The 7,687-nt window shown below is 34.4% G+C and overlaps 1 protein-coding gene across 2 annotated transcripts; it reads left to right on the forward strand.

Annotated features, from left to right (window-relative positions):
* The first annotated feature begins 97 nt into the window (after positions 1 to 97).
* On the forward strand, positions 98 to 6,578 carry LOC146915470 (SKP1-like protein 21). Of its 2 annotated transcripts, XM_085717850.1 has the most exons (10): positions 98 to 199; positions 2,466 to 2,573; positions 3,475 to 3,696; positions 3,842 to 4,033; positions 4,108 to 4,218; positions 4,351 to 4,429; positions 5,156 to 5,259; positions 5,424 to 5,593; positions 6,019 to 6,149; positions 6,237 to 6,578. In XM_085717850.1, the coding sequence occupies exons 2-10, from the start codon at positions 2,538 to 2,540 to the stop codon at positions 6,251 to 6,253; spliced, it is 1,062 nt and encodes a 353-aa protein (XP_085573976.1). In that variant the 5' UTR covers positions 98 to 199; positions 2,466 to 2,537; the 3' UTR covers positions 6,254 to 6,578. The 2 variants fall into 2 exon arrangements, with proteins under 2 accessions (XP_085573976.1, XP_085573977.1); XM_085717851.1 differs by lacking the exon at positions 4,108 to 4,218.
* Positions 6,579 to 7,687: the final 1,109 nt, after the last annotated feature.

Consider the following 7,687-nt stretch of genomic DNA (forward strand, 5'->3'; position numbering starts at 1 on the left):
TGGTAAGAATAGCAATTTTCACGAAACAATTGGGCCGGCCCAACCCATTTATATGAAGCATGACGGGTAACCATATCACATCACGTGCTTCCAATTCAGAGAGAAAAATGAAAGAAAATCACTGTAAGAAAACGGAAAAGTGAAAACCCTATCTCTCCCTTCTTCCGTAACCGTTTCTTCACTTTTTCCTCTTCTCAAGGTACTTTACTCTCTTCTCTTCTCTTCTCTGTCTTCATTTCAATTTGTCACCGACACGGAACACGACACTTACACTGACACACTGACACGTCGGTAATAATTTGAGAAAATGAATTAATCTTAAGTAATTACATGTGTGATCAGACATTTACACGTGTTAAACACGGAGTACACATTGTTGCTACTGAGATTTTGATTGTTATAAATTTTCAAGTTAAAATTGAAATTGTAGTGTTAATATGGAGTGAAATTTTTTGATTATGTTGGTTTGTTAATTACTTTATTGTTGTTATTCAAACTTAATTTGATGTTTATGAATGAGTATGTCACATAATTTGAATATTTGTTTTTGATTATTTTGGGTCTAGTTTGAACTTTTGTTATTGGAATGATCTTGTTTCCTTATGATACATTGATACACTGACACTGGTAATAATTTGAAAAAATTACAAAATTCAAAGTAATCATGTGTGTTGGTGTTGTGTCGGACTCACCTTCGATCAGAAGTGTCGGGGCTATAGAGTTGTTTACTTTGTATTAGAGGGAGAAAAATGGTATTTTTTTGAAAAAAGGGAGAAAAATGTTTTTGTTTTTTTAAAAAAAGAGGGAGAAAAATGATGTTGAAAAATGTTCTGCGTTTTAAGTTAGTTCGTTAACTTAGAGGTTTTTGATGCGGAATCCTGAAGACAATGAAGTTGCTGGAAGTGAATGGTTTTTTGACTTGGATTTTTGAGTTTGGTTTTAGATGCTGAATCATTTTGAGTTGTGAGGATTATATTTCTCAAAAAGAATGGTTTTTACTTGGATTTTTGAGTTCGATTACGTTGCTGAGTCGTCATGATGGTGAAATTGCTGGAAATGGATGTTTTGACGTGGATTTTTGAGTTCGATTTAGTTGATGAGTCGTCATGATGGTGAAATTGCTGGAAATGGATGTTTTGACGTGGATTTTTGAGTTTGCTTTTAGTTGTTAAAACACCCTGATGGTGCAATTGCCAGAAATTAATTGTTTTGACTTGTTTTTTGAGTTTGGTTCTAGGTCATGAAATTGCCAAAAATGAATGGTTTTGACTTGGATTTATTAGTTTTGTTTTATTGTTGATTCATCGTGGTGGTGAAATTGTCAGAAATGAATGGTTTTGACTTGGATTTTTTAGTTTAGTTTTAGTTACTGAATTGTAGTGCTGCTGAAATTGTTAGAAATGAATGGGTTTGGCTTGTATTTTTTTATTTTTATGGGTCAATTAGAGTTTTGTATCAAGAGGTGTCTGCTTTTGTGTTTGGTCATTCAATTGATACGAAAAGGCACATGTGGTTGAAAATGGTTTACTTTTAGAGCTTATTTGATATCAGAAAATGTCTCAAACCAAGTAGACTCTTGATTTTTTACTATCATTTTCATTTCAGTTGATATGTTTTACTCAATAATTTTGTGATGTTTGAAACTAGATTTTGTCTTTTTTAGTATTTCTTTCTTAAATTCATACAACGAAAATAAAGTAAAAGCAAGAGGATACTTTTGCAATTATCGGTGAACAATTAAGAATGATCTGTAAATAGTAAGAAAAAATGGACCTTGTTGGCCATAGGTTGTTTGCACTTTGTAATGAATGGTATTCATTGATAGAATATGCAGTGCAAAGTTAACAAAGTTAATAACCTTGTTGGCCATATTTTTTCTTTTTCAAAATTATTTTTGCCACTCTTGTTATCACTTGCATTTATGGTAGAGTTTAAAATGCCACAGTTGTCTTTATGATACTAATATTGAGGAAGGTATTGCTTCAAATTAGTAGGCAACACATGATGGGAATGATACTAATCTGTGACAACCAAGCTGCGCTACAGTTAGGATATCAAATATTGGATAATTAGAGTAGTTACGAGTTAGTAGAAGTTAGTTAGTAAGTTGATAAGATTGTTCAGTGATTGTTAAGAGTTGTCATTTTGTTATTATTAGAAAGCATTTAAATAGAAACTGGACTCGTAACTTTATTTATCCTGTGTTTGGAAGTCTCATAGTCATGTTTGCTCAATTTTCTTTTTAGATGTTTTAGAAACTGGACTTGTGAAAGATTTGCAAATATTTTAATGTTGGGACAATCTTTGGTTATTGTACCGTAGCAGTTCCTGATTTATATCTTAGTTGAGGACATGTGAAAGTTCTCATTAGAATGCTACTGCACTTGTTTCAAGTGCTTATGCTTATAATGCAAACCAAGGTTTTTGACTAATTGCAAACTTTCCTTCGTGTTGTAATTTCATAGTTACTGAACTGAGAAAACAACTTGTGCCAAAGCCCTAGTAATTACAACTTAGAAGCTGTGTAGTTTTTTCAAATGTCCGGCGCTGCTATGGAAATTGTGAAATCTGAGGTATGCTATGATATTTTATTTAGAATTGTTTTTATCTATTTAGGGTTATTGTTGAGATATGGTATTATTGTTAAGCTGCTCGTGTAAATTCTTTTAATATGTAGATTAGATCACCTTAATGATGCCAGGTTAGTTTTAATATTAGATATTCTGTTCACCAATAAATTAATGTTAGTTAGGTCCCAATTTAGTATTCAATTTGAACAATTCAGTAGTATGATATCATCACATAAACGTTGAAATATATATCACCTTAATGATGCCAGGTTAGTTTTAATATTAGATATTCTGTTTGAGAACAAATTAATGTAGTCAGGTCCCAACAATATAGTAATATATCATCACATATACTAAGAAACATTTAGTTTTTCTTCTCCAGAGGTAGGTATTTTTTACGACTAATTAAAATGAAGAAACTTCTACAGACGTGTCTATTTCATGGCTAGTTTGCTCCTCTTCTAAGTTGTATCATACCATCTTCCCCCTCCTCCATTTTAAAATGCAGCAGATGCTAAATGGTGTATATTGCATGCTTCCCTTATTTTGTTGCTGGGCCAATGGGAATATTTACCTCAACTCACCAGACCACAACTGAGTCCATATTCTAGACGACAGTGATGTGTGGTTACTTATGAAACTCATACACTCCTCAGATACGGTGTGTCCTGGTGTTGAACACATGTCGATGTCTGACACGGACACGACACCGACACATATGATTACACTGAATTATATCATTCTCTCAAATTATTATCGGTGTCGGCGTGTCAGTGTCCGTGTCTGTGTTCGTGCTTCATAGGTGGTTGCTTTATTGTTTTGGAATTTAGAATATGGTATAGTCAGGTCTGTTGTTGCTTGAGTGGCTAGTTTCTTGATTTTAATTTTCCTTTTTAATGCTTAGATGAAATCCTACATCTGGCTTCAAACTGAGGATGGTTTTATTCAACAAGTAGAAGCGGAGGTTGCGATGTTTTGCCCTATGATTTTCAATGAAGTAATTCAGACAGGAATGGGGTCTTCCAAAACTTATGCTATATCTCTTCCGCAACGTGTCACTCCTGCAATGTTGGGTTTAGTACTTGATTACTGTAGGTTCCACCGAGCACCAGGACGTTCTAATAAGGTATGGAATAATCAGTGTTTGATGTTATTCATTATACCTTGCTTTTAGGGATATAGATATTTTTCCACTCCTCCTAAAGTCGGTACTTATTTATTTTGAAGTGTATTTGATAATTTGAACTATTACTTAACTATTTGTTATATAGGAGCGCAAAACTTTTGATGAGAAATTTATCCGTATTGATACAAAGAAGTTATGTGAGTTGGCGTCTGCTGCACACTACCTTCGACTGAGGCCTTTGGTTGATCTGACCACCCGGGCACTTGCTCGGAAGATTGAAGGAAAAACTCCTGAAGAGATTCGTGAAATATTTCATTTGCCTGATGATCTCACTGAGGTGCGTGAAGATAGTCAAAAGTGACCCTTAAAGTCCGCAAGTTTGTTTCTTGATTTACATTTGGTGTTTGACAGGAGGAGAAGCTTGAGCCTATCAAAAACATAACTGATGATCCACATATCCGACTTTTGAATAGATTATATGCTAGAAAGAGGAGAGAATTAAAAGAGAGGAATAAATTGAAGGCATGTTTTACTGTTTTAATTCGATTGATATTGATCGGCCATGCCTATTGAATGTTAAGCAATATATTTCTTATGACTAATTTCTTGTCACCCTGTGTTGCAAGTAACGCTAAAACACTTCATGTGTTTCAGGATGTTGAGGTTGAGGAGGAACCAAAGGATGAACGCTCAGTGGATGATCTGCTTTCATTTATTAATGGCCCAGATGGAGGTATGCCATGTTTTCCATCTTAACCACTTCTCTAAATTTGATCAGTCATTAATTTATTTTCTATACAGTTCTCTACTTCTCTTATCTTCGCTTTTATTTTCGGGATAAAAGATGGCTTTCTTGACTTAATTTTTACAACTCAATTCTGCTATATCACGTTGCTTACTCAGCTCAGACTTTGAAATTTTGTTTCTTTATAGCACATTTGAATATCATAAATGCCATGTTGCTTATTCAGCTCAGACTTAACAAGTAGTGTATATTGTACCATGCATGAAATAGAACCAACATAGCTAACTCATAGAGCTAGTTATGATAGCTGTTAGGGTCACTGGCAGTTACCAGTCTCCTCCAAGAGAGGAACCTGCTATTACAGGTTACCACTTGCTACTATAAATGCAGTGGTGGTGTAGCCGAATTGTACCAGAATTCAGATGAATGAAAAACAGATTCACAAATATTCTCTCTAGTTTCAATACGTACAAGACTATTTATGGGACTGGAGATTGGGCAAGACATCGCTTGCAACAAAGATCAGGGTCATATTTCATCCGGAACAAATATGGAGGCTCGTTGTCAGCTCCTACTATTTTGTTGTTGTTTTGTCATTATTGTTTAGATGCATGTAGCTTCTCTCGATTCTGATAGATGTCAGAGTGACTATGTTGATTTTCTTGTTATCATATTGATTTGCATAACTTACCTTAAGGACACATGATTTGGCAGATATAAAAGGAACTAGATCAAACAAGAATAAAAAGAAGAATAGGAGAAGGAAAGACACCGCAAAAGATCCGTCTTTTAGAAGTGAAAATGAAAATCATAGTAAGGTTAGATTCTGCCACATATTCCTTTTGAGAATACTTATACTTGTTAAGTATGTTTGCATGGAGTTATCTTCATTCTTGTGGCTTACAATACCACTACTTGGTATCAGCATTATTTTGTTCTGGAAGTGTTTGTTTCTTATTGAATATCTTATGATATGTTTTAGGAGTTCAATCCTCTTCCTTCTGCATATCATAATGCCAATTTTGACGATGCCTTAGAGCCCTCTAGTGTGCACGATCATATTGCTGTTAATTTTTCTTCAAAGATCGAGTTTAATGAAAGTGATTTTGATGACGACGACTTTGATCCTGCAATGAAGGAGGAGCTTGACAGGTTAGATGCATTTTTCGGCTAATTCTTCAACTGATGTGAAGTAAGATCAAAATTTTATGCAAGTGAATGTATGTTTATCCTGAAATTAATCTCCATAAAGAAACAACTTTTCTTTATCTCTGATTTCTTAATCTTCTTTCTACCAGTCAATTTGTTACAGAATATGTTGTTCCTTTAGTAACATGTAGATTCCATGGACCCGGAATCTTTCCGACTGGCATAGCATTTCAGTGCAATTTTTCGGTCATTATCCAATTCAATTTGTCTGACATTAATTTAGAAGATTCTTGAAAAGCTTAATTAAATTTGGTAGTATGTTCGTCTTACGTATTCTATGAAAAGGACAGCCTTGTTAGCTAATTGTCGACCTTTTTTTTGTTGTTGTTTATCTTTATTTGCATCAATTAACCATGTTTCTTATGTAGGGAAGTTGAAGATTTTGCACGGAGATTAAATTCAGATTGGCCTGCAAGGATTCAAATTTTACCTTCGCACCAAAACAGAAGACTAACACCAATTTCCATGAATAGCAATGGTTCAACCAACCGATGTACAAGTATGGTGTTTTTGCTGCCGTTCGTTTTCATCATACATGTGATCACAAGTCTCTTGTCATTCAGCATGTAATTTTTGGCACATGCAGGTTTTGGTCGGAGATAGTGCAGCCAGCACTGGCAGATACTTTAATTTCCGAGGCGAGTAAAGGCAGGCCGGGCGCAAGGGGCAGGCAAACATGGTAGCTGGTGGTGCTATTCAGTACCCGCTTTTCGTTCTTAAGTGATGCTCATGCTGTTGCCTACCAATACATGTGTTTTGGATTTTAAATGTCATGCTACGGTTATTATTTTTAACCATTGAAACTTTTTTTTCTTTTTTTTTACAATTGGCATATACCACAATAGATTAAAGCCAATGTTTTGACGAAAAAACGAGATTTTACTTGAGAACAGACGAAAAAAACGAGATTTTACTTTTGAGAACAAAACAAGTTAGGTTTAACAAAACAAATTTATCCACTCCATAGTGACAACAACCACAAATGAGTGCTCGGTGTTTTTTATGCCATGATCTCGAGTAATTGATAACCATGGAATTCCAAATTTTTATGTAGTACAAATTTAATTTGTTTACAAGTAGCTAAATGATTTTACAGTTGAAGAAATTCCCAAAAAAACAAGTTAAAAGAAAATATAATTTTTACTAAAATATTGTTCATTTGAAATGCCATAGCACAATATGTAATTCTTCACTTTTTACAATTACTCTCTTCAAAAAAGTAAAAAAAAAAAAAAAAAAAAAAATCCTTTTCAACTTTACATGGCCATATATTTAAAATTGCCCTAGGGCATGAAAATTGTTGGAAAATTGCTCTTCTCCCAACATAAATTGTTCACTCCCAATTGAACTATCCAAAATGCTTCTATATGACTTAAGTCACGTAGGCATTATACCCAGCGTGACTTAAGTTATGTTGGAATACAACTTACGTCACTTAAGTCACATTTGGTACATCCAGCGTGAGCTAAGTCACATGGTGTCCCTTTATATATCACACATCAGCTTATCTCTTCATTCTTCCTCATTTTTCATTTCAAATCTTTAAAAACTCTCTCAAATCATCTAAACTCCAATTTCTTCAAGTTAAAATCAACCAACACGTAGACAGAAGAGTTATCATGATAAGCGGAAGAAGGATACTGAGTTTCAAGTAGGAGATCATGTGTTTTTTAGGGTTAACCCGATGACCGGTGTTGGTCGTGCTTTGAAGTACAAGAAATTGATACCGTGTTTTATTTGTCCTTATCAGATTATAGATAGGGTAGGAGAAATGGCTTATCAAATTGCATTACCACCGTCAATGTCGAATCTGCATAACATGTTTCATGTGTCACAACTTTAGAAGTATGTCTATGATCCTTCGCATGTGATTCAGGTGGACGACTTGCAAGTAAAGGATAACTTGATTATTGTGACTGTGCCGTTGAGAATTGAAGAGCGAGAAGTTAAGCGATTAAGAGGAAAGGAAATTGTCATGGTGAAAGTAATATGGAAGGACCTACGGGAAAAAGCATACCTTGGTAGTTTGAGAGTCGA

The sequence above is a fragment of the Medicago sativa genome, chromosome 6 (genome assembly GCF_051527215.1).
Source record: "Medicago sativa cultivar Bolivia chromosome 6, Bolivia_mono, whole genome shotgun sequence".
NCBI lineage: Eukaryota > Viridiplantae > Streptophyta > Magnoliopsida > Fabales > Fabaceae > Medicago > Medicago sativa.

Bases quoted from the DNA above. Each gene is read 5' to 3' on its own strand.
- LOC146915470 (XM_085717850.1), top strand. From the start codon at position 2,538: ATGTCCGGCGCTGCTATGGAAATTGTGAAATCTGAG. The intron at 4,219-4,350 runs GCATGTTTTACT...CATGTGTTTCAG, and splicing joins AAGAGAGGAATAAATTGAAG to GATGTTGAGGTTGAGGAGGA. The intron at 4,430-5,155 runs GTATGCCATGTT...ATGATTTGGCAG, and splicing joins TATTAATGGCCCAGATGGAG to ATATAAAAGGAACTAGATCA.